The sequence below is a fragment of the Talpa occidentalis genome, unplaced genomic scaffold (genome assembly GCF_014898055.3).
Source record: "Talpa occidentalis isolate TD23 unplaced genomic scaffold, MPIMG_talOcc4v2.1 talOcc4.3, whole genome shotgun sequence".
Classification (NCBI taxonomy): domain Eukaryota; kingdom Metazoa; phylum Chordata; class Mammalia; order Eulipotyphla; family Talpidae; genus Talpa; species Talpa occidentalis.
The window spans coordinates 136,907,161-136,932,588 of NW_023603184.1; the positions used below are offsets into that span (position 1 = coordinate 136,907,161).

Below are 25,428 nucleotides of genomic sequence, written 5' to 3' on the forward strand. Positions count from 1 at the left end.
TCCCTCCACTTCTGACTCCCAGGAGATTGATTCTGCAGCGCTTCCTGTCCTGAGCCAGGGCTGGAGCCAGAAGGAGCCCAGCCCTAGCTCTGCTTTGCCTAAATTTGTAGATACCACCATACCTGGCCTAGGTCTGCTTCCATCCCCAGGACAAGAACAAGATCTGGGATCCTCAGGAAGGCAGCAGACGGGGGTGTTTGGAGAAATCAGCCAAGGCCTGGGTGTCCTAGGCCCAGCTCTGCCGCCCATTGCTGCAAGACTTGGTCGCATGCTCCCTTTGAGCCTCTGAGGCCTGTAATCCTTTGGGTCCCACCTACATGTCTCCGGCTCAGGGAGCCTCCCCACATCTAACTTGGACCCCTCAACCAAATCACTGCCCCCTCCATTCACTTCCTTTACAGCACCTCAATGTATAATCACACACCGATGCCTGTGCGCGAATGAATATAAATATACGATTATGTTTGTTTGCTTATTTTGGTTTGTTTTGCCCCTAGATTCTAGCATGTAGCTCCAGGAATGCAGACCGTATCTCTGACCGGTCAGGGCCTGCCACAAAGGGCACAGAACACTTCATCTAGTAAATGATTACTGAGTGACGAGCAGCTGACCCACGAGAGCACTAGGTTTCTTCCAGCTGAAACGGTTTATGAGTTTAAAGTTTCTCCGCCAACAGGACGATTCCGGGGCCTCTCCCAGGCTTCCTGGGGGACGCGACGGGAGGGTGCGGGGAGCGGGCGGCCTGCTTCGGTCCCTTCTCGGGACTCCAGCAATGGTAGCCCGGATTAGCGCAGACCCGGAGACGGTTCCGGACCGGCGAAACGGGGCGGGGCCGGGCCGCCTCCGGTCCGAGGCATTCCCCGCCTGCGCCCCGCCGCGGGGGCGCGGAGGCGGGTTGGAGCGCGAGTCAATGACGGGGCGGGGCCAGGGCGCTCCCCGGCCCCCAGCCGGCCGGCGCCCCAGGGGCGGGGCCGAGGCCCCCGCGTCGCGGCCGGCCCGAGCCGTCGCCTAGCAACGCCGGGCCCCGCCCCCGGCCGGCCGCGGGCGCCGGCCCCCAGCATGGCTTGGCAGGGCTGGCCTGCGCCCTGGCTGTGGGTCGCCGGCTGCGGGCTGCTGTTCCTCGTCGTCGTCCTGCTCGCGAGCCCCCGCGGCGGCCGAGCGCAGCGGACCCTGCGCGGCGTCTCCATGGCGCGCAGCAAGCGGCTGCTCTTCCGAATCGGGTTAGTGCCGGGGCTGCCGCTGGATGGGTGCTCGGGAGAGCGGGCGCGCTGGGAAAGGGGACTGAGAAGCGGGGGCTGGGGGATCACTTGGGGGTTCGGGCGGGATCTGGGGAGCCAGAGCCAGAGAAGAGGGGTTGGAGAGGTCGGCTGGAGAAAGCGCTGATTTGGAGGGTCTAAGGGAGAGGAGTGGCGGGGGCTGGAAACTTGGGACGGGCTGGGGAAAGGGATTGGAAGGGCAGGCAGGGTAGCCAGGGGGAGGCGTGAGGTGACATCTGGAGAAAAGAGCCTGGGGAAGGACTGGGCACAGGAGCTGGAAAAGGAGAGTGGGTGTAGTAGCCCCCCTGCTCGCCACCCCACCCCAGCTAGCAGGTGCAGGAGAGAAGCAATGCCTCAGACCATCTGAGTGTCATTTGAAACCTCCAACTCCTGAGTGTCCTTGTTCCTCTCCCCATCACCCAAGTCTTCGCCACACAGTGTGAGCTGTCTGCACCAAGAGTCCCTGTAGGTCAGTCTGTCTGCATCCTCTCTGCTCTGCCCAGTGTCCATAACCTCAGGAGGTGAACTGCGACTCTGCTTACTCAACCCGACTTGTCGAAATTCACTGACCTCCAATGATTTCATGCCAGTCCTCACTCTTCCCTTCCCCCTATTTCTGCCTTTCTGGAACAGGCAAGAGTGGCAACTGCTTTCATTCTCACACCAAAATAAGGAGTGGCAGGGAAGGGGCCATAAGAAGGCATCCTAGAAGCCCTGGCCCCTTTCCACTGCCAGCTGGGCCAACTGGGCAGGACTTCAAGCCCCAGTTGAAGGACAGTGATGTTGGGGGTGCGAATTGTGGGAGCCCTGGCCACAGGCCAGATTGAGGGAGGACCTAAGCCTGGGAATTTCCTGAGCTTCCGAGAAGACCTTGTATAATCACCCCTCCTTCCCAGACCACTCCAAATATCCCAGAAGCTTTGGGTGCAGGATTCCACCTACCTTCAGTTTTAGAAATAGAGATACAAGGGCCTGTAGGATTGGGGGGAGGGAATTGTGTGTTTTGTGGGACATTAACTTCCCTAAAAACACAAACTTTCATGATTACACTCCAGCCAAGTTACCACTGCTCTGCAAATACCATTAAAATAATGAGATTTACAAGTAAGTTAATATCTTCATGTTAAATTAAATTTTTATCTTTATCCCCACAAAAGTTCTCAGGATTTCATAGCTCTCTTTGGGGATGATTTTTTTTTTTTTTTTTTTAAGATTTACTTATTGGGCCTCCCCTGATGGCGCAGCGGTTGAGCTCTGGGCTGCGAGGCTGCCCGCAGCCTCTGCAACTCCAGCAAGGGTCCCACAAAAAAAAAAAAAAAAAAAGATTATTTATGCATACAAGAACCCAGGTGCAGGCCAGAGGTGTGGGGGTGGGTGTGTGTGTGTGAGAGGATTCACCAGAGACAGAGTGGGGAGCAGAACAGTCAGGTCTATTGAAATACACTACTGAGGGGAGCAGTGGGCGAGACAGGAGAGGTCTGCTGCACCCTGAGGGTTAGGGGATGGAACACTTGCTATAGTGGCGGCTGATAGCATAGTGCTGAGACTTAACCCCTTGTGACGCCAGGAAGGTCCCTGGGGAAGGACAGTGATTTTTTTTTTTTTAAGATTTATTTATTTATGCATACAAGAACTGTGGTACAGGCCAGAGGTGTGGAAGGTGACAGGATTCACCAGAGACAGAGCGCGAACAGAACAGGCACATCCACTGAAATACACTGCTGAGGGGAGCAGCAGGTGAGAAAGGAGAGGTCTGCTGTGCCATGGGGATCGCTTCCTGGCTGGGGATTGAACTCGCGCTGCAGAGGGTGCGGGCAGCTTCACTGTGCTGCTGAATTTTTAAATCTACTTTTAGGTTTCTAAAATGGCGACACTGAAATCTTACAAATGTCCTGAGGAAGTGAAAAATAGAAGTTGCTACAAAGACCTAGCATCAAATACTTGAACAATCAGAATTCCCAAGATCACCTCACCTTGAGAATCACAAAATCCTGAGAGTTTGAGTATTCTTAGGACAGGGGAGGTGGGATTTTCCAACTCCCCACACTGGGGATTCTCAGAGAGCTTTTTTTTTTCAAATTCCGTATTCTTACAGACTTTCCTGTATCTGGATTCCAAGTTTGCCTTGGAATCAGCTCCCCAAATTTGCAGAGCAGAAGGGCGTGCCTTAAATCAGAATTCCAGATCCTGCCCCTGGATGGTCTGGGAAACAATCAGTCCAGTCCCTGGGGGGAGAGGCCTTTGACTGCTGGGAGGAGAGGGGGGTGTTAGCAGGAAACAGTGTGGGGAAATGGGCAGGTATTGATTCTGTGAGGGTGCCTCCAGGAAGGATGGAGAGGGTGGGGGGCGGGATGGGACAGGACATGAGTGCGAGGGCAGAGTGCATGGGCACACTCCACCCTAAAGGTGCAGCTGGGAGGGCCACAAATAGAAGATCCCATTCCAGCTAGAAAGCACATGATGGAACCAAGAAGCTGATGCTTGTTCGTGTTCACGAGTGGTTGTTCATGTTCTCATTGGTAATAGTATTCACTGGTGTTGGCTGTTGTGGACCGGGCTTACTTCAAGTGTCTTGGGATGGGGATAACTGGGCACCGTGAAGGGTGGACCCCGGCTAGCCTGAGGTGGACTCGTGCATTTGGGTCTCTGGGGGCCTGGGAGACAGTGTGCATAGTAGTTGAGCACAGAGCAAGTGGGGTCCTACAAGCCTGCTTTTGAATCCTATCAATACTTTGGTTGCTAGTAGCCATGTGACTTTGGATAAATAACTCAACCTCTCTGCCTCAGTTGTTTGCTTTGTAAAATGGTCATGATGACAGTGCCTACCTGAAAGGGCTCCTGGGAGGCTCAAATGAAATAGTGCTTGTAGGGGCACCAGGCCTGGCTCCTGGTGAGTGCGCAGGAAATATTAGCAACTGCTCTAGGTTTGTAGCATGGGGAATGAGGGGCAGGGGAATATGCACTGGGCAGGCTCCTTCTAGAGTTTCCTTACTTACCTCTATCCCTGTTTTCCAAGCCTCTCCTGCCTACCCACCACCCATCAGGAAATCCCACCTCTCTCCAATCATTCGTGAACCCCTAAATTCTCTGGGTTAGGACTGTGGGATCACAGATCTGAGCACGGCCTAGTTGCTGTTCTTAAGGAGTAGGGCAGATACCAACAGAGACCCAGAGTTGGGGATGAGGAGGCAAGATAGTGCAGGGCATGACTCCCCAGGAGTCACAGGGGGTGCCTGAGGAGCCTGGGGTCAGGAGTGTGGGCCTGCCCATGAGTGCCATCTGCTGCATGCCCCAGTTCCCTTTTGCCTTCTCAGTGGCAGCTAAGGAGGACTTGCAGAAGGGGACCCTGAGGAGGGCCTCTGTCTGCAGAGGGAGGTGAATGGGGAACAAGACTGGGCTCTGGCAAGGAAGGTCTTGTAGAGCTGAGAAGCTGGGGAGCAGTCAGACTTTGAGGCTGGATGATCCTAGCAAACAAAAACCTTAGATCCAGCCCCTCCTATACTCCAGGGCAGAGAGGATCTTTCTTGATGCTCCTGCTTCAGGTAAAAAGCCAAATAGCCTGGAGACAAACCTTGCTTGCTCCTGCCTACAAGAAGAAACCCCTTCTTTGGACCCGGGAGGTCATGGGCTTGGTTTCAAGGGGTCCTTGTGTGGATGACCCCCTGCTTGTGCCTAAATAGAGGCCATGTGGAGGCAGGGGGCTGGGTCATCCACTTCACAGCCTGCCGTGGGGGAACAAGGCCTTTTTCTCTCTGGGAACCCAGGAAAGATTCATCCTCAACAGTCACCAAATCTCTGCTTCATTGCCCTTCCCCACTCCCCATTCCTCAGCTTCCCCTCTGCCACCAGGTTAGCTTGCGAAGCATGACTCTGAGCAGGTACCCCCTTCCTCCAGCCACATTACCTCCAAGATGAAGTCCACACTCCTCACTCAGGGGCTTCGGGGCCTCCTACTTAAACTCCAGACTTGCCTGAGTACATCTGAGCACTTTTTGTCCTTCTCTCTGGGGGCCTGTCAGAACTTCCTCCCTCCCTATGTCTCTACCTGTTAAATTTTGTTGCTCAAAGCTCACCATCAGAATATCTGAACACATAGTCCCACCTCCACTGCTCCCATCTGGTCATCTCCTGCCAGGCCTCCTAAGTTGACTGCTTCCTTCGACCTTTGTACTCTTTGTACCCTTTGCACAGCTATCAGGATGAAACTTAAGATATAAGTTAGAAACTTGTGGCTTGTCCAGATTCTTCTAGAATTACTTAAAGGCTCTATGCGATCTGCCCAACCTTCATCTCACGTTTTCCCTCTTTGCCTTGCTCATTCTGCCCCGGCCACACAGGCCTCTACTATTCCTCAAACACACCGAGATTTATCTTGCCTTCAAGCCTGTCTGCTGTTCTTCTCTCTCACTAGAACCTTCTTCCCCCAGATGGCCCCTTGGCTTGCTGCCTCACCTCCTCAGGTCTGTGCTGAGACTGCAGCTTACTAGAGAAACCTGCCCTAACCATTCCATGTGAAAACAATAACACCCCCATCCCTGCCCACTGTGTTCCCTCTACCCTGCTTTATTATTCTCCATAGTCCTCACCATACGACATACTCATTATATATCGCCTTGTCTCTTGTTTATAGCTTTTCTCCACCAACCAGAATATAAGCCCCCTGAGGGAAGAAACTGCACTCACTACTGTATCCAGCTTCTCAAACAGGGCCTGGCCCTCATGAAATGTTATTTGAATGAATGTAAAGCTTGGCCCTGGTGCCATCTCCTCCATGAAGCCTGCCCAGCCTCCCCAGTCAGAATATACCTCTGCCCCCAAGTGGCCCCCCGGCATCGTCTCCCCTCATAGAGCTGCTGTTGCATATTCTAGCTTGTTCTTGCATTAGGTACTCATGGGTCTGGTTCCCCCACTTGACTCCCACAGGCCTAGCCCAGAAAACAAGATTGAATCCAGGCCTGGGACTGAGATTTAGGGGAGCAGGGAAGTCCAAAAGAAATACCCCAAAGTCCAAACAAAACAAAACGTGGGGGCCTTGGCTGGCAGGTGGATTGCTGACCACAAGGTAGAACTAGCCCAGACCTCCCAGCCGGGACTGAGATATGGTGGCGAGGCCGCCACAGTGACTGTGCCTCTAGTTATACTCAAGAGCCCTCAGAATGCCTCCTGCCTCTGGGAAAGGTGGACAAAGTCTGGAAGGGTTGCAAAATCTGTGGAAGATCATACTGAGGGTAGGCATGGAAACGCAGACCCTAGATCCCCCGGGTTTGGATCACCTGCAGGTGTGACTGCTCTCCTGGGCATGGGGAAGTACCCCCCCCCCAACACTCCCGTGCTGCTAGCTTCAGGAAACTCACCCTCTTGGGCCTTCTTAGCCGTCTCATTAACTTCCTCAGCTTCCTCAGTTTTGAGAAAGGATAAAACACTTAACAGCTCTCTTGTTCTTAAGTGGCCTCTGAGTAGGTCCTTCTCCTGGAGAACTAGCTTCCTGGTGGCCATCCATGTATCACAGCCCTCAGGCCATTTCTGGCTGGTTTCATAAAGAATGGCTGTGGCTGTGAAGCCTGGGTAAGCTCGGTCCTAGGAGACATGAGAGGATGCCAAAAGTGCCCCCTGACCAGTGACCTCAGCAACCTGGGCTTACCTGCTGGGTCCCAGTAGTCTGGGCCCTAGTAGGATAGGAGGTCATTTAGGGGGTACCAGAGAGAGGGAGAAGTCAAGGTAGGTAACCCTGATAATAGGGGCTCTTTGGGTCATTCTGTTGGATGCTGAACCCCTCCTTAATGCTGATTCTCTCCTGCCCCAGGCTGGCCTGAGACTGTATCCAGGGCCTATCTGGGACAGACACTTGCCCTAGGGCCTGTCTCTTGGCTCCCAGGGTAGTGAGACTGCCGGAGGGTGGAGGGGAAGAAGAAGAGCTTCATTGTGTGTTTACTGTGCTCAAGAGGGCTGAGACTGGGGGAGGGACACGGGACTGGGGGAGGGGCCGTGTCTCACTGTCCCAGCTGCCCCACGTGGCCTCCTGGCCGTGGCCTCCCATGGGGCCGGAGGTTCAGGCTCAGATACCAGAGAAGCCACACTCTTGTTCAGTGAGGCGAGGCGCACCCGTGACCCCCCCAAGGGGGGATTGGTGCTGGGCCCCTTAGGGCAGCCACAGGGGCTGCTGCCCCCACCCTGGCCACACCCCACAGAGTGGTTTTCTATCTCCCACCTAGGTCCCAGAGGACCAATTAGGAAACCTTTTCTTTTTGGTGAGGTGACAATGAGTCGTCCCCCAGAAGTAGTGAATCAGAATCCAGGAAGGGGGGAAATCAAGGAAGAAAAGGTCAGAATTTTCCTGTTTCACCAGACTCCCCCACTAAGTGTTGCTGTTAGGGGGAACAGGATGTCCTAAAGCTAATTCCATACAGGCTTTGTGGACTCCACCCCCACCCCAGGCCAAAGCCAAAGACACTGGGAACTCCAAATCCCATCACCACCAAGGGAAGGTGGCTGGGACCTGAGGGTGGGGTGAAGCAGCCAGGTGGGTATAAAGCCAGACACATGGGCTTTGGAGGGGTCCCCCATTTTGGCTCTCCGCCAGCTCTCAGCGTCCGGCCAGCTCTGAGAGTGCCTTTGGGTTTCCAGGTCGGCAGATCGGGTAAGACGCATTAAAGACTTTATTTCCCTATTTTTTCCCTGAGTTGTACATTTTCCTTATTTCTTTTTCCCTTGTAAATAAACCTTTTATTAACCTTTCGTGTGTGCCTGTAGTAGAGTATTCATAAGTCCCTTGTAAGCGCCACAAGCCAGGAACCCGTTTAATATCGGGATTGCTCTATAACAGCTTGGCGCCCAACGTTGATTTCCAAGCTTCACCCGTGGTTGACCAGCCCAAAGTAATTTTTCTGATCCCATCTTTCTGATCAGGCCTATAAGACCTCAGGCCCTGGGGGACAGTGTCCCTTTCAAGTCCTATCCTGAGGTCATAATAGGCCCCAGATTCTCAAAGGCAACTCTGTCTCAGAGACTAAAACTAGTGCTCAGGAGGTCCCCGAGCCCCTGGGCCACCCATGAACACCCTGAGGATGCATCATCTTCCTCAGCAAGGCCCTCAAAGTTGTTGGGGCTGCCCCAAATAACTCAGGCCATCCATCCCATCCTACCCGCTCCCTGGGGATTTGGGGCAGATTTTACCAGTGAAGAATGTGAGCTCCAGGGTCAAACTGAGCAAATCCCTGTCCACCTCACTGAGCTTCAATTTCCTTGTTTGTAAAGTGGAGGAAATATTAGTCCCTTCCTTGGGGTTGTTTAGAGAATGGCAGAGGTAATCCATGGGGGACACGACCTGTGTGGCAGACCCCTGTCCAGGGCCTCCTCCACTTCCTGCCCTGCCCTACCCAGGGCTCCCTCTCTCCCCTTTCTGGCTCAAGGGCCTCAGGTCCAGACCCCAGAGCTGGGAAGTTTGGCTTCTGTGCCCCAGTGACACAGCCCACCCATGAGTTTGGGTCTCAGTGACCTGCTTAGCAAATCTGTGTGGGTGCAGCAGGGAAAGGGGAGGGGACTGGGAAGCAGGTGGGTGAGGAGGGCGGGAGAGCAGGGGTGAGGTAGCTGGGAGCCTTGGCACTGGGTTGGGGAGCTAATGATACCCCCTTCCTCTATCTAGTCACCTCAGCACCTGCATGCAGCACCCTCTGGCCTTTCCAGGACACTGAGCCTGTTCGGTGTTGTGCTAGTGGCAGGGGTGGGGGCTTGGGGGCAGAGGTGTCAGGAAGAGCTGACTATGTTGCCCACCTCCTCCTTCCTTTGGGCACTGATCTGGGTACCCAGACAGAAATCAGGAGGACGCTACCAGGAGGAGATCAGCTCTTCCTGGAGAGGCAAGGGAGGAGGCTTTCTGCTGGGGTAATCAGGAGTTTAAAAGATTAAAAATTCCAGTAAATAAAATTCCAGTAAATAAAATTCCAGTAAATAGAGATGGCCTGGAGGGGGTTTCTGGTGAGAGACTTGCCTGAGCCAAGACTTGTTTTGAAATTTTAATGAGTTGTTTCAGGCATTCCCTACAGAAGATGGACAACTATTCCACGTGCTCCTAGGAACCCTGCTAAGGAGCACAGTGAATGTTTTCTCAGCCACTTCAGTCTTTTACCACTTATGTCTGTCTTACCCCTAAACAGTAAAGTTGATGCCTTTGCATTTTTAATACTTATTGTCAGCTAGTCTGTTTTCTCTGAAGTCTGTCAGCTCCACAGTACATATTGGAACTTTGTGCATGTTGGAACCTGGTGCTCTAGAGCATTCCTTTTCCTGGCTGTGTAATTTTCCATGGCTGGAATATGTCAGTTTATCTATTTTGCTGTTGATGGACATTTAGAGGTTTCTGTTGGCTCTCTCTTGGGAATACAGGATTCTCACCAAGTAACACAGAAAGGAAGCAGATTTGCTTTGGTCTTAGTTCACAGAGGCCCCGGTGGGTAGGCGGACTCTTCTGTCAGCAGCGGGGAGCCACAGAAGGATTTTGAGCAGGAGCAGGATGCAAAGGGGACACTTGGGGAGCTTAAATTTTTCCCAGGAGTTTGTAGTTGGATTGGAGGCAGAGCTGACTAAGGGAGGCTTTCATGTTACAGGGCAACCCCGATATAAAACAGGTTGCCTGACTGTGGGTCCTCACTCGCGCAATTAAAAGGGACTTATTAATACTCCACTGCAGGCACACCCAAAAGGTTAATAACAGGCTTATTTACAAGAGAAAGGGGAAATGAGGAAATGTACAACTCAGGGAAAAAAGAGGGAGATAAAGTCTTAAATGTGTCCTACCCATTCCCCGACATGGAATCCCAATGGCATGCTGAGAGCTGGCAGAGTGACAAGAGCCATGAAGCCAAGAGAGAGAGAGACCCGAGGCCCACGTGTCTGGTTTTATACCAACCCTGGCAGCTTAATTCTGCCCTCAGGTCCCAGCAACCCTCCCTTTGGTGATGATGGGATTTGTCATTTCCAGTGTCCTGATGGCTTTGGTCTGGAGTGGGGGTGGAGCCCACAAAGCCTGCATGGAATTAGCTCAGGACATCCTTTTCCCCTATCAATAAGGGCATAGTTGGAGTTTCTAGGGTCAGTCCGGTGGGTGAGCCCACGTGATGGAGGAGCCCACGTGATGGAGGGTGAAAGGCAAAATTGGTCCCCTATGCCAAGGAGAGGGTTAAACAGACACTCAAGCTATAACAGTGGGATGATGACAGGGCCTTTCTGAGAAAGAGGCAGGAGGTGGGGGAGGAGTTAACAGGCATAGTTTGGGCCCTGGTTTGTGACAAGGCCAACCAGCAGGCAGATGAAGGGGGAGCTCAGGACTGAGAGTCACGTGGAAGTCAGTGACTGAGAGGCCTGCCCTGGAGAGTATCACTTCCCTGTACCCTAAGGCTCCTCTCCCTCCAGGCCCCAGGCCTGCCTTCCCCTGCTCTATGCAAGATTCAGACTTCAGGCCCACAGGGGCCATCCCACCCTCCCCTCATGCCCAAGCGGGGCACACATCTTGGGTCTGGCATCCATTCCCACATTTCTCCATCTGCAGCACCCCCATCCCAGGCCCTGCCATCTTCCCCACAAGTGCCTCCATTCCTCTGCCACTTTCTACTCCTGCTCTCTTTCGCTGTGCCTCCCTCAATCCTTCCCCCTCCCTGCCCTCACCCCCCTCAGCTGCTGAGCAAGCTCTTAAAATGGAAAGTCAAAGCAAGTGCTTCCTGGCTGTAGCCCTACCAGTTCCCATTCCAGTGCATGACCTGGCCCCTGCCCACTTCCTTGGTCTCTTTCTGTGGCTCTCTCTTGCCCCTGCCTAGAAACCCAGAGCCCTCCTGGCAATTCTAGAACCTGGTCCACTCTGGCCTACCCCACCCACACAGTGGGCACTGCTGGCTTCTATGTTCCCTTCCCGATGGAAGGTTCTGTTAGGGGGAAAAGGATGTCCCAAAGCAAATTCCATATAGGCTTTGTGGACTCCACCCCCACCCCAGGTCAAAGCCAAAGACACTGGGAACTTCAAATCCCATCACCACCAAAGGGAAGGTGGCTGGGACCTGAGGGTGGGGTTAAGCAGCCAGGTGGATACAAAAGGCAGACACGTGGGCTTTGGGGGGCTCCCCCATTTTGGCTCTCCACTAGCTAACAGCATGCGGCCAGCTCTGAGAGTGACTTTGGGTTTCCAGGTCTTCGGATCGGGTAGGACGCATTAAAGACTTTATTTCCCTATTTTCTCCCTGAGTTGTACATTTTCCTTATTTCCTTTTCTCTTGTATATAAACCTTTTATTAACCCTTTTTTATGTGTGTCTGTAGTAGAGTATTCATAAGTCCCTTTAAAGCGCGCGGGTGAGGACCCACAGCCAGGAACCCGTTTAATATCGGGGTTGCTCTATAACAGTTCCTGTCAGAGAAGAGGCCTTCCCTGACCACCCTGTCTCTGGCAAGACCAGCTTCCATTCCAGAGACTCTCTTCTGTCCCCTTCTGTTTCTTGCTTGTTGATTGATTTGTTTTCTGGTTTGGGGTCAGTACTATGTTGGTAAGGACCCATCTGCCTTGTTCCCCATGTTGGCTGAAAAAATCACAGGACCCACAGGGGCTTGTTTACTGCAGCTTCTCAGTGCATAGTCCCTGCTTCTGGGGATCTTGACCGTCAGTGGGCACAAAGCCCAGGCATATATGAACATCCAATAAGGGAAGACAGGGAAGGTTTCTCATGCCTCCCAGACGGGGACAGTCAGGTTCTAGCAGCTGCGAGGGGCCTTGAATTCAGGGAAGGAAACAACAGTTGCTCAACACCTTCTAGCCAGCCCTGGACTGAGTAGGAACATCTCACCATTTGTTATCTTGTTTATGTCACTTAATGCTCACACAGTCTTGCAGGGCACAGTGGCTACTGCGTGGCCAGTTTATAGATGAGAAACCTGATCTGTGAGACCAAGGAGACAAGGCGAGGAGCAGCCAGGCCTTGAGGGGAACCCAGACCTCCAGCATATTCCATATACCTTAGTAGGAAGAAATGAAGTCAGAACAGGTTTTGGGTGCAGAGGAAAGGGTGATTTTGCTGTATTATTTTTAACTTTTTTTTTAATTGATAGATTTTTATTGAGGTAGCTCTGGTTTGTAACATTCCAGATGTTTCAGGTGTACAGCATTATAATTTGATATCTATAATCACTACATCATAATCACCACCACAAATCTAATTTCCGCCCATCACCATACACTTGAGCCCTGTATCCACCCCTACCCTCTGCCCCATAATGCCCGATCTGTTCTCTGTATCTAAGAGTTTGTGTTCGTTTTCTTTGCTCGTTTGTTTTCTTCACCTTCCACAGATCAGTGTAATCACATGGTGTTTGTCTTTTCCCTACTTAGTAGAATCCCTTCGTTCTACTTATTTCACTTAGTGGAAGCCCCTCAAGTTTCATCCATGTTGGCAAAAATGGAAAGATTTTATCTTTCTTCCTAGCTGAGGAGCATTCAATTGTGTACATATGCCACTTTTTTTTTAACCAATCAATAGGCACTTATGTCGTTTTCAATTATTGGCTATTATAAATAATGCTGCAAGGAACATAGGGGCCATATGTATTTTCAAATGAGTGTTTTCATATTCTATGGATCAATACCCAAAAGTGGAATAACTGGGCGATAAGGTATTTCTATTCTTCATACTACTTTCCATCATGACTGCACCAACTAGCACCCCCACCATTAGTGTACAGGAGTCCCTCCCACCCCATCCTTGCCAACACTTGTGGGTTTGTTTTTTTTTAGGTTTTTTTCTTTTTTTTTTAAAGATTGATTGATTTATTTATGCATACAAGAACTGGGGTGTAGGCCAGATGTTCGGGGAGTGAGAGGATTCACCAGAGACAGAGTGTGGAGCAGAACAGGCGGATTGCCTGAAATACACAGCTGAGGGGAGCAGCAGGGGGGAAACAGGAGAGGTCTGCTGCGCCATGTGGGTTGCTCCCTGGCCTGGGGGTGGTGGGGGGTAGGGGTGGGAAGGTGGGTTGAACTCCTGCTGCAGTGGCTGGTGAGTGTTTCACAGTGCTGTCTTTAGTCCCTGTGCCACCAGGGAGGCCCAACACTTGTGGTATTAATAATAGTCATTCTCACAGGTGTGAAGTGATAGCTCCTTGTGGTTTTGATTTGCATTTCCCTGATGATAAAAGATGATAAACATTTTTTCATGTGCCCGCGGCCATCGGTATGTCTTCTCTGGTGAAATGTCTATTCAAATCCTCTGCTCATTTTTCCATTCGATTGTTTGTTTTGTTGTTGAGTTGTGTAAGTTTCTTACATATTTTGGATATTAACCTATTGTGAGATGTATCATTTACAAATATCTTCTCCCATTCAGTAGGAGTTTTTGTTTTCATGATAGTTTCTTTTGCTGTGCAGAAAGGTCTTTAGTTCGATATAGTCCCATTCACTTATTTCTGCTTTTGTTACCCTTGCTGTCTGAGTTGAATCCACAAATACATCATTAGGGCCAATGTCAAGGGTTTTATTGTGTTTCCTTCTATGTGTTTCATGACTTCAGGTCTAACATTTTGAATTAATTTTTGTGCATGATGTTAAGATAGTGATCTAGTTTCATTCTTTTGCATGTAGCAGCCCAGTTTTTCCAACACTCTTTATTGAAGAGACTTTCCTTTCCCTGTGGTATGTTCTTGGCTCCTTTGTTAACCTTCCATTTTGAAACAATTTCAGATTTGAAAAAATGGTGCACAGAATCCCCTTATTCCCTCGCCCAGATCCCCCAAATGTTAACATCTCTTTATAACCACAGTATAGTTATCAAAACCAAGAAATTAGCATCAAATACAAACTACCCTGTAGGCCTTATTCACATTTCACCAATTGTCACCCTAAGGTACTTTTCCTGGTCCGGAAGTCAATGTAGGATGTTTAGATTGTCCTGCCCAGTCCCTCTTTTGCTGGGCATCTCTGTCATGACAGCGCTTTGTTATCACAGCAGTGGAGCAGGGGATCAGCTGCTCCACCGGTTTGTCCAGGCTTTTGCACTTTGGTCTATTCTTGGTGAGCATTCCCCAGATTCTTGCATGACCTGCTCTTTGGAATATAAGCCACAAGAGGGCTGCGATTCTGCCTTGCTCTGTGTCTTTGCTATCAGAGTGGGCTGATAGCAAATCCTTACTAAATATTTTTTTAAGATTTATTTTTTTAAAGATTTATTTATTTATGCATACAAGAGCTGGGGTACAGGCTAGAGATGCAAGTGAGAGGATCCACCAGAGACAGAGTGGGGAGCAGAACAGGCAGACTGACTGAAATGCACTGCTGAGGGGAGCAGCGGGCGCGACAGGAGAGGTCTGCTGCACCATGTGGGTCAGCTCCCTGGCCTGGGGTCAATTCATGTTGCAGTGGCTGGCAATAGCTTGATACCGCTGTGTCTTTAACCCCTGTGCCACCAGGGAGGCCCCCCATAGAGATTTAAGTCTCTTCATCTACCCAACCCCTATGCCCCACCAACTTGACTTTTCTGTCTCAGGCTTAACCACACTGACTTGCTATTTAACCCTAAGCCCTGACTGCCTCTCATCCCCACCCCAGTCTCAACTCTCCTTCTTTGAGCCACAGCTCCTTCCTGGGCTGGCAGGGCTGGCTGCACAGTTTATAGGGCCAGGTTTAACATAAATCTGGATCTTCTGGGCCTCCCCGGTGGCGCAGCGGTTGATCGCTGGGTTGCGAAGCAGCCCGCGGCCTCTGCAGCGCCGGTTCGATCCCCGGCTGCTCCCCGGCCACTGGAGGAGGGTCCCACATGGCGCGCAGACCTCTCCTGCCGCCCGCTGCTCCCCTCAGCAGTGTACTTCGGTCCTTCTGCCTGCTCTGCTCCCCGCTCTGGCTCTGGTGAATTCTCTCACCCTCCAGTGCTTCTGACTGCACCCAGTGCATGTATAAACAAAACAAACAAATAAATAAATAAAACATGCCTCTAAAAAAAAAAAAAAAACTGGATCTTCTAGTTCAAAAAGCATGAATAAAGTTACTCTTAAAGGTACTAAAATATAAAGTTGTCATTCTTTTTTTATTTTTTTTTTTTTTTATTTTTTATTTTTTTTTTTTAGGTGAGTCAGGGTCTCGCTATGTTGCCCAGGCTGGAGTACAGTGGCTATTCACAGGCGCGATCCCACTACTGATCAGCACGGGAGTTTTGACCTGCTCCGTTTCCGACCTGGGCCGGTTCACCCCTCCTTAGGCAACCTGGTGGTCCCCCGCTCCCGGGAGGTCACCATATTGATGCCGAACTTAGTGCGGACACCCGATCGGCATAGCGCACTGCAGCCCAGAACTCCTGGACTCAAGCGATCCTCCTGCCTCTGCCTCCCGAGTAGCTGGGACTACAGGCGCGCGCCACCACGCCCGGCTGTCATTCTTTTTTTAATGTCATTCTTTTAAAAAAAGATTTATTGTTATTTATTTATGCATACAAGAACTAGGGGGTAGACCCGAGGCACAGGTTGGGTGGGGGGTGGGGGGTGGTGAGAGGATTCACCAGAGACAGAGTGGGGAACAGAACAGGTGGATCTACTGAAATACACTGCTGAGGGGAGCAGCAGGAGAGACAGGAGAGGTCTGCTGCCCCATGTGGGTCACCTCCCTGGCCAGGAATTGAACGTACACCTCAGTGGCTGGTGATAGCTTGATAGCACTGAGACTTTAACCCCTGTGCCACCAGGGAGGCCCTGCTTAATGTCATTCTATGTAAAGCAAAAACTTTAAATGATTAGCATGAATTTTGCCACTCATTTTTACACCTGCAACACCAGTTTTAAATGTCAATATAAGAACACTGCACTTAAAGAGTCACTGAAACATCATTCATATTCCTTGGCTGGCACATGGGGAAGTATTTTGTTCTACCAGAACAGTGGTAAACGGCACAAAACTGACTCACCCGTTTCTGTCGATATTTCACTTCTTGGTTCACACATGTTCTGCCCACAGGCCACCTGCAGCTGCCTGGTGAGCCAGGAAGGACAGAGAAGCCAGGTCCTTTTTCCTTCTTTAGCATCACTTGCGGCATAAGTGGCTGGATCAAGGAGAAAGCACATGAATTAGAAAGATTCTGCTAGCTTTTCTCAGTCATTTGTGTTTCTTAGAACACCATGGCCTTCTTCATGTGCTTAAAGCAAATTCTGGCCTCTCAGCCCATCAGTGCCCCCTGTACTCAGTGGGGGATGTACCCTCTCCTCGAGCTCACCTTGAGTTTTGTTGAATTCTTGTGCACAGCGGGTCAGCCAGAATTCTGTGCTCGTAGGTGTTGCAAACACAGTATGTAGGTGGCATTTACATGTGGTGTGTCCCCTCTGCTCACCTGTATGCTCCGTTGTACCATCAGACTTTGCTTATAGGACACAAGTTCAAGGGCGAAAGTGCTGAAAAATTCAAGATGGTGACCGCAGAGCATTAAACTCAGCATGGGGCCCTAGGTGACCTCAGAGGTGCCACACCTGTGACGCTGGCCCTGCAGGCTGGCATTTGGTATTTGGAGGACTGTGTCAGTCAAAAGCTCCTTCAGTCCCCTGTGCAGCCTGGTATAGCCCGGGATGGAGGCAGGAGGAGGGAGAGAGTATGGTCAGTCACCTCTACAGTTTCCCCAAGCAAGCCCTGCTGTCTGCTACCTCCAAATCTTCGCCTATCATTTGCTCTACCCCAGTGATTCTCAAAGTTATGGTCTCTGGACCAGTAATATCAGCACCACCTGGAGTTTGTTACAAATGCCAATTCCCAGACCCCACCCCACACCTGCAAGCGCTGGTCTGGGCCTGAGGAATCTGGTCTTCAGCAAGCCCCTGGCAAAAAGTGATGCCTGCTCTTCCTGGAGTATTCTTTCCACCTCATGTCTGCTTCCTATCTCCAGCGGCTCCTTCACTTTGCAGGGAGACTCAGCCCTGGGCTAGAGTAACCCTCCAATTGAACTCCTCAATTCACATCTCCCCTGATAGGCTGTGAGCTTGGGAGTGTCTGTGCTGTCCTCCGCCTTGTCCTGAGTCCTGAGCAGGACAAGCAGTGGGCACTCAGTGGGAGTGGAGTGGCATTGATTGGGGGAGGGGTGGCCAAGTGGGGGCGTAAGGCCTGGGCATCACAGAGGGTCTTGGGTCCCAGGGATGGGGCTGAACACAGACCTCCCCCCACAGGTACAGCCTGTACACCCGCACCTGGCTCGGGTACCTCTTCTACCGCCAGCAGCTTCGCAGGGCTCGGAATCGCTACCCCAAAGGCCACTCCAGAACCCAGCCCCGCCTCTTCAACGGTGAGCTCATGCTGTCCCTGGTGAGGCATTACCCCTGTGCCTGCCCACCCTCCCTGCCTCTCCCCATCACATCCCCGGAGCCCGGGGCTCCCTGCCTGGTACCCCACTCAGCTTGTCTCTGTCCCCAGGAGTGAAGGTGCTTCCCATCCCCGTCCTGTCAGACAACTACAGCTACCTCATCATCGACACCCAGGCCCGGCTGGCTGTGGCTGTGGACCCTTCAGACCCTCAGGCCGTGCAGGTGAGGGAAGGTGGCGGACAGAGGACCTGGGGTCACCTTGGGGACAGGTAACTTGCCCTCGCTAGAGAGAACCAACCTTGGTCCCTCTGCCCATGGGGCGTGCCCCCTCCAAGCGCATTTACACACAAACCCCATCCCCACAGACACAACCTGGGGAGGGGCAGTGACAGCGTGGGGAGTGCACGGTGGAAGTGAGGGGGGACCAGAGCCAGGGGGACAGGGGTGCAGACCCGGGACCGTGGGTCTGTGTCTCAGTCTTGTATCTTCTTTTCTCATCTTTCTTCTCTCCTCACCTGCCCATCAGTATCAGTTCTCGCCACCTTCCTCTCCATTCCTTATTTCTCTGTTTGTGCATCCGTCTGTCTGGCTGCCCCCTCCAGGAGTCTCCCTCTCCCCGCCCGTCCCCCTCTCACCTGTCCCGTGGCTGGTCTCCTCTCTCCTCTTCACCCCCTTCTCGCTCTCTCCCTGCTCTCCTCTCCTCTGTGCCCAACACCCCTGCCCTGTTCCTCTCTGCCATCTACCTCTCTCTGCGTCCCGCTCCTGCTCCTCGAGCTCACTGCCGCCTCTCTCCCCCAGGCTTCCATTGAAAAGGAGGGCGTTAACCTGGTTGCCATTCTCTGCACCCACAAGCACTGGTAAGGGGCCTGAGTGGGGCGGGGCCTGGCTACAGAGGATCTTCCCTGGCCAACCCTTGCCCTGGCTGGGCTGGGCAGGATCTGGCTCGGCAAGGACAGGCGGGCTGGGATCAGGAAGTCAGGCTGGGCAGGTTCCCACCTTCCTCAACAAGTCCTCGGGGCACTAGCGATTAGGAAGAGTAGGATCTCCCGCCCTCCGCTTGTGCTCCAGAAGCAGAGGACAGGACAGGCATTTCCTTTCAGTGCCTGGACGTGTATTAGGTGCTCACTGTGCGCCAGACGTGGGCCAACCTTGTGAGCTCTCCCCAGCAGCTGATGCCCAGCAAGGAGGCAGTGGGGTGTATGAGGGTGATGAGCTCTCAGTGGTAGTTGGCTTGGAGTACAGGGGTGGGGGCCGCAGTGGGTATGATCTGACCCATTCAAGAAATTAGAGGCTGAGATCCTAGAGCTGAGAGAGTCCAGAAAGATCAGTGGGCGAGGGCCAGGAGGAGCAGGTAGCAAGTTGCAGGAATGACATTCCGGCAAAGGGACAATGTGAACACAGCCCCAGGCCAAGGGCCAGGGCCCCGGGGCCCAGAGACCTGAGATGCCGCGGGGGAGAGGCAGGTGAGGAGCCCAGGTGCACATGCCCCTCAAAGCCCCGTCTCTGCTCTCCTCCAGGGACCACAGCGGGGGGAACCGGGACCTCAGCCGGCGGCACCAGGACTGCCGGGTGTATGGGAGTCCTCAGGACGGCATCCCCCACCTCACCCAGTGAGTCTCTGACCCTGGGGTGGGATGGCCTTCCCGTGGGACCGCTCCCGCTCTCAACTTCCAGTTGAGTATTTCAGGGGTATCGGCAGTTGGACCTTTGCTCATGCCCTTCCTAGCGCCTAGATCACACCCCACCTGAAGACTGATCACCCCTCAACTGATCCAGCAGTGGTCCCCAAAAGAGGAAGAGGGGAGGTTTGGATCTGAAGCCCTGGACACTGGGGGTGTCTTCTGTCTCTGGTGACTGGGGGGTGTCTTCTCTGGCTGGTGTGAAAGTCCAGCCTCCTTGAATCACCCAGCCCCTAGGGCTTCAGGTGAGGCGAGGGTCAGCAAGACACAAACTAGTACCTTCTCTGCCCTGCCTTGCTCCTCAGTCCCCTGTGTCATCAAGATGTGGTCAGTGTGGGACGGCTCCAGATCCGGGCTCTGGCCACCCCTGGCCACACGCAAGGCCATCTGGTCTACCTACTGGACGGGGAGCCCTACAAGGGCCCTTCCTGCCTCTTCTCAGGGGACCTGCTCTTCCTCTCTGGCTGCGGTGAGTTTGCTCAAAAGGGAAGGGAGGGCATAGGAGGGAGAGAAGGTGGGAGGCCAAGGCGGGGGCCCAAGAACACCTGTAATCTGAAGCAATGTGAGAAATTGGTTTCAGTACAGCTGATGTCTTAGCAGTTACTTCCTCCTATGTAACCCTGAATTTTTTATAACCTCAAGACTTCCCACCCGATGGCCAGCATGAGAGGCTGCCATAACTGAGTACAAACCGGGCAGGGTGCTTGTTTCCTCGGGGTGGAGCCTGATTCCCCAACACAGTGATGAACAGGATAGGCTACAAGATGAGACCTCCTTGAGCGAGAAGGTGACCTGATGGGTGGGGAGGGGCCACTAGTCCTAGCCGCGTGGAAGCCCAAAGGACAGCACAGGCCAAGGGTGCTGGGTGGAAAAGAGCAAGCCTGTGTGGACCTACGTTACGTGCATGGGGCCGTGAGGACACGGCCTCCCTCTCCATTCGCATGTCAAGACTCAAAGGCTTGATGGGAGTGAATAATTGGCCCAGCTCCCTGGGAAGCCAGGGTGGGGTCATAGTCCCTGCCCTTCAATTGTGCTGTGTTAGCCTTGTATCTTATAACTTGCCCCCCTTGATCCCCACCAGGACGGACCTTTGAGGGCACCGCAGAGACCATGCTGAGCTCGCTGGACACTGTGCTGGGACTGGGGGATGACACTCTGCTGTGGCCTGGTGAGATGCTTCTCCCACTCTATGCGTCACACAACCCCACCCCACCCCCGCCCTCCCCTAGAGAGCCCCAAACCACTTGCTCTCCCAGAGGTGACAGCACCACCTCTGGTGGCTGTCGGGAGCCAACTCTAGCAGGGGCAGAGCTCCCTTTGGGGACACAGTGAGTCCTTTTTTAACATCCTCGCAAGTTCTTGGACACTGGGACTTCAGGCCAGATGACAGAATGAAACCAACTAGACCCCAAGCTAATTGCTATAAACAAGAGTTAAGCTCTGATAGCATATTTCTGGTCACAAAAACATCACCAAACTTCTAAGACCCAAAAACACTTCTAGTAATAAATAATAGTTTGTATTCATTCATGCACTGTCCAATCCAGTTATTCCAATTCAGGGTCTCAGTGGCTGGAGTCTGTCCCAGCAGGTCAGGGTGCAAGGCCAGAACCAGCCCTTCTCTCACAGCATGTGTGTGTGCGCGCACACACACACGCACACACACCCCTCAGTCTGGGACAACTTAGACACCAGGCTCACCTAACACACACATCTCTGGGATATGGGAGAAAACACATGCAGACATAGGAGAACATGCAAACTCCACACAGTCAGTGACCCCGGGCAGAAATCAATTTTTTTCATCAACTATAATAAAAAATATTGAACAGAGGGACATTATTTGAAGACTTCTCATGCCAACTTCCCCTGCCAGCCAGCCCTCGGCCCTGCATCCCAGAGAGATGGCTGGTTTTCATGACCAGAGCCCAGAACAGAAAAAACCTTTGCTTATCAGCAGGGAAGTCAGCAGAGCCACTCTGCGTGTGCCCAGTGCGTCTGCGTGTCCTCCCCCCATAGGTATGTACATTGCATGTCTGTACATGCACTTGTACTGTGTATGTCCACGTTTCCGGAACATTCACTGATATCTCAGTTAATCCTCAGAACATATGTCCATCTGCTCATTCATGAGTCTGAATGAGCAGATGAACAAACTGAGGTCAGCAAATGCTTTGTTAAGCGCCCAGCACACCCGGCTCCGTTCTAGGCCCTGGGGCCACATCTGCATTATTTTCTCCGCTCGCCACATAAGGAAGTAGGGGCTCGGAGAGGTGCCATGACTTGAGGTTGCCCAGCTGGCAAAGGCACAGGGCAACAGGGCAGGTCTTCTGGCTCCAGGCTGGTGCTTCCCCCTGGAACTGCCGCTGCATCTTCCTTTGTGGCTGACCGTGCTATGTTTGTAGAACTTTTTGCTCTGTGTGGTTGGACCCCTCCTTCCTGGTCCTTCCTCTAACCCAACACCTGGGGTTAGAGAGGATTTTTCTGACCACATCACCGCTCTGCCTTGCATTTCTGCCCCCACGCTGTCCTTAGGTCACGAATATGCTGAGGAGAACCTGGGCTTCGCTGGGGTGGTGGAGCCAGAGAACCTGGCCCGGGAGCGGAAGATGCAGTGGGTGCAGAGGCAGCGAATGGAGCGCAGGAGCACGGTGAGGGCCTGGGGACCAGGAGGGGCTGCTGGGCACTCCCCCGTGAGAACCCATTTCTGCTGAGCTGGGCCTGCGGGGGCCCCTCCCCAGGGATCTGACACCTTTGGTACCTGGGCCTTAAGTGAGAACTCCTGGGCCCTGGCGCCAGTGCAGGGGACGGCGAGGCTTCCTTTGCTAGGCCCAATTTCTAGATTCTCCACCAAACCTGGGTGTCTCTTTCCCCATAGTGCCCATCCACCCTGGGAGAGGAGCGTTCCTACAACCCGTTTCTGAGAACCCACTGCCTGGTGCTGCAGGAGGCTCTGGGGCCAGGCCCAGGCCCCATCGGGGACGATGACTACTCCAGGGCCCAGCTCCTGGAGAAGCTTCGCCGACTGAAGGATCTGCACAAGAGCAAGTGATGCCCCCCACCCCACCCCAGCCCACCTCCTTGGTGGGGAGGCTGACCATCACCCTCATCACCCCCTCCTTCTCATTGCTACCACCACCACTTCCATCGGCGCCCATGGTGGGCTTTATTCCCCGACACTGGCCGGGGGACAGAAGGGAGGAGACCGAGAGGAAGGGAGCTGGTGGAAGGCTTGGAGACTCCAGGGGGTGAGGCTGAGTTACCAAGGGCAAGAGGAAAGGCGGGACCTAGGACATCTCCAGACCTGACTGGGAGCGTGTGTTCCATGGCAACGAGGACGTGGAGCTGCTGGGGAGGCCTCGCTTCCACTGTAGCCCCTGAGCCCCGGGCAGCAGGAACTGTGAAGATGTTTGAGTCCCTCTTCCCCCTCCTCCCGTCCAGAGTGGGGAGAGAAACTCAGTCCCCGAAAGTGGCCTGAGGTATGGCTCCGTGGAAGAGTGACCAGTCCGGGAGCGACAGGGCTCTGGTCTGCGGAGACGCTGCCCCTGTCCCCTGCCCAAGCCTCCCTGCCCTGTCCCCACGAAGGCACTTTTCCCACAGAGCCATTTCTGAGAAGGATGACAGGGCTGCGAGCCTGGCTGTCTGGATGTTTCTGCTGAATGGCTCCCCTACAGCCTGGAAGAGGTGGGGTCCTTGTTGCCAAGGAAACCCAGGCCCTGGCTGAGGAGACACCAGAGAGGGGACTGTGACGGTCGTGTAGGTCCCCGTGCTCCCTGCACAGCGGGTCTGGGCCTGCTGGCTGGCCTCTGCCCCTGCCCTGGGTCTCAAGGGCCTTTATTCCCAGGGGAGAAAGCGCCACCGCCAGTCATGGCCGCTGCGGGTTTCCTCATTCGGGTCCTTATTCTTAGGAACCTCTGCCCCCCTCTCACTCCTCTCTTTCCTCAGCCCTTCTTTTAACCAGTAGACCTTCAACTGCCCCTTTGCAGTTTGCCAAGAACACCCCATGCCATTTCTCATGTGACCCCTGGCTCCGTCCCGGCTGGGGCAGGGGGTCCTCGAAGCAGCACAGCACTCAGAGGCCTGAAAGCAGAGAGCTCTGAGTGAGCCGTGGCTTCCAGGACCCCAGGCCTGGGCCCTGCCCCTCTGCGCAGCCCCCTCAGCTCAGCTTCTCCCCTGGCCTCGGGTCCAGGTCCCTTTAGAGCGAGGAACCCTGTGGTCCTTGCAGCAGCAGACCTGGGGCCAGCCCAGAACTTTCTCTCCACATCCAAGCCCTTCCTCAGGCTCTGCTCACCTTTGGTGAGCCTCTGAGATGCCCTGCCCTCAGTCTCCCCCACCATCGATCGGCCTCTGCCTCTCTCTCCAGCCATAGCCTCTGGTACCAACTCTAGCAATACTGTCAGAATAGTTAGTCCCCGCCCCCCCAGACATGCAGTTCCTGCCTCTGTGCCTTCGCTCATGCTGTCTCTTCAGACTGGAATGCCTTTCCCCTGCTCCTCCTGCCTTGTCTGCCTGGCAAACACCTTTTCATCTCTCTCCATCTCCCTCAAAAGTCCCCCCTCCTCCCGGAAGATCACCCCCATGCCCCACCCCTTCCAGGCTACCTCTGCTCTTTGTAAATGCTTCTCCCATGGCACTTATCACACTGTATTTTACTTGTTTACATGTTTGTCTCCCCTTCTAGACTGTGAACCTTTCAGGGCATGGACTGTATCTTATGCATCTATGTATTTCTGCGCCTAGCACGGTGCCTGGCACACAATAGGCGCTTAATAAATGTTGAATGAATGAATGATTTAACCAAGTCTTGCTCACTCAGTGTGTCTGTCTTTATTGCCGGTTCCCTTTTCCTGTCTGAGTGACAGGTCCGCTCCTCTGGCGTGACTGCCTTCAAGCTTTGGCCAGAGCAGTGTTCTCCACATGTCCCACCACAACTCGAGCACTTGCTCCAGGCTTCCAACCAGCTTACCTCCGAAGCTTGAGATTGCACGTTGTACCACTGCCCACAGGGGACGTGCTTTTACATGGGCACAGCAAGCAGTGGCCAGCACTTCAAGGGCAGGGTGGTGGCACTGGCCTCTCTAAGCCTCTGGAACTAACAGAGCCAAGCTCCACTATTCGAAGAATAACTTTAACAACATCATTTTTTTCCCATTGTATTTATCTTTGGGGGTCAGGACTTACGTTTGACAAGTGACACTGGTTTTCAGTTCATGACAGTGATTAAAGATAGTTATTGAAATGGGAAAATACCAAGTGAAGGTGACACTCAGCTACAGTAGAATCTTGGAGGTGCCCTATATGAATGAAGAATAGGAAGTGCTGCCTTGGCTCCATGCTTTTTTGAGGCCAGCCCTAGGCACAGTCTTCCCATACCTGGCCACAGCTCAGTCTCCCCTCTCAGTTGCCTCTCAGCCAAGCCAGGGAATCTGGCACTGGCCCAGTTGTCCTGGGTGGGGCTGCACCTGGAGTATGGGTAGGGGAAGGACTGTGGTCTCTGTCTTCCTGAAGAAAGGCAGCTCTCTGTGCTCTGTGACTGTCCCTGGGTCACTGCAGTCTTGAAAGAGCGAGCCCTGGGGCCTCGTCACTCTGGGTATGCCCAGTTTCAGAGAGAGGCACTTGATAACAGTTCTCTAGAACTGCTGAAGCATTTTCCTGAGGCCTTGAGTGACCCTCTCAAGTGACCCTCTCAAGGCCTTGAGTGCTTCTCCTGGGGCAGCATTGACCAACAACAACCAGGCCACCTGTTTGCTTGGAGGACAGTAGGATTCATTTACCTTGGAGACTGACTGGGTTCCAGTCCCAGCTCTGTCCTCTGTCATGCAATATCCCAGTGACCTTGGGTGAGTCACTTCCTTGTTTTCAGTTTTTTCAATTTCCAATGGCGGTAATAACCTCGAATGCATTCCAGACCTCTTTCAAAAGTGACAAACGCTCATCACAAAGGAGTTTAAACCAAAAGAAGTATTGATTAGCTTGTGAAATTGAAAAATGTGATATTAGCTCATGGTGATTTCAGGCATGGCTGGATCCAGGACAGCGTCATCACTCAGCTCTGCTTTCTTCTATATTGGTGTCTTTCATCCTCCCTGGGTGGAAAGATGATGCTTACAAAATACTTGTTCATCAAACAGCAGAACCCTCAGGAATCCCAGGGATTGTGCTTCATAGGTTCAGTTTGGGTCACGTGTCCAGCTC

General features: G+C 53.0%; 1 protein-coding gene across 1 annotated transcript; it reads left to right on the forward strand.

Moving 5' to 3' along the window:
* Positions 1–1,059: 1,059 nt before the first annotated feature.
* LOC119256197 (probable hydrolase PNKD) lies at positions 1,060–24,025 on the forward strand. Its single transcript, XM_037524020.2, has 9 exons — positions 1,060–1,220; positions 17,420–17,535; positions 17,664–17,776; positions 18,353–18,411; positions 19,072–19,164; positions 19,539–19,702; positions 20,315–20,401; positions 21,769–21,884; positions 22,112–24,025. The coding sequence occupies exons 1-9, from the start codon at positions 1,060–1,062 to the stop codon at positions 22,283–22,285; spliced, it is 1,083 nt and encodes a 360-aa protein (XP_037379917.1). The 3' UTR covers positions 22,286–24,025.
* The last annotated feature ends 1,403 nt before the right edge of the window (positions 24,026–25,428 follow it).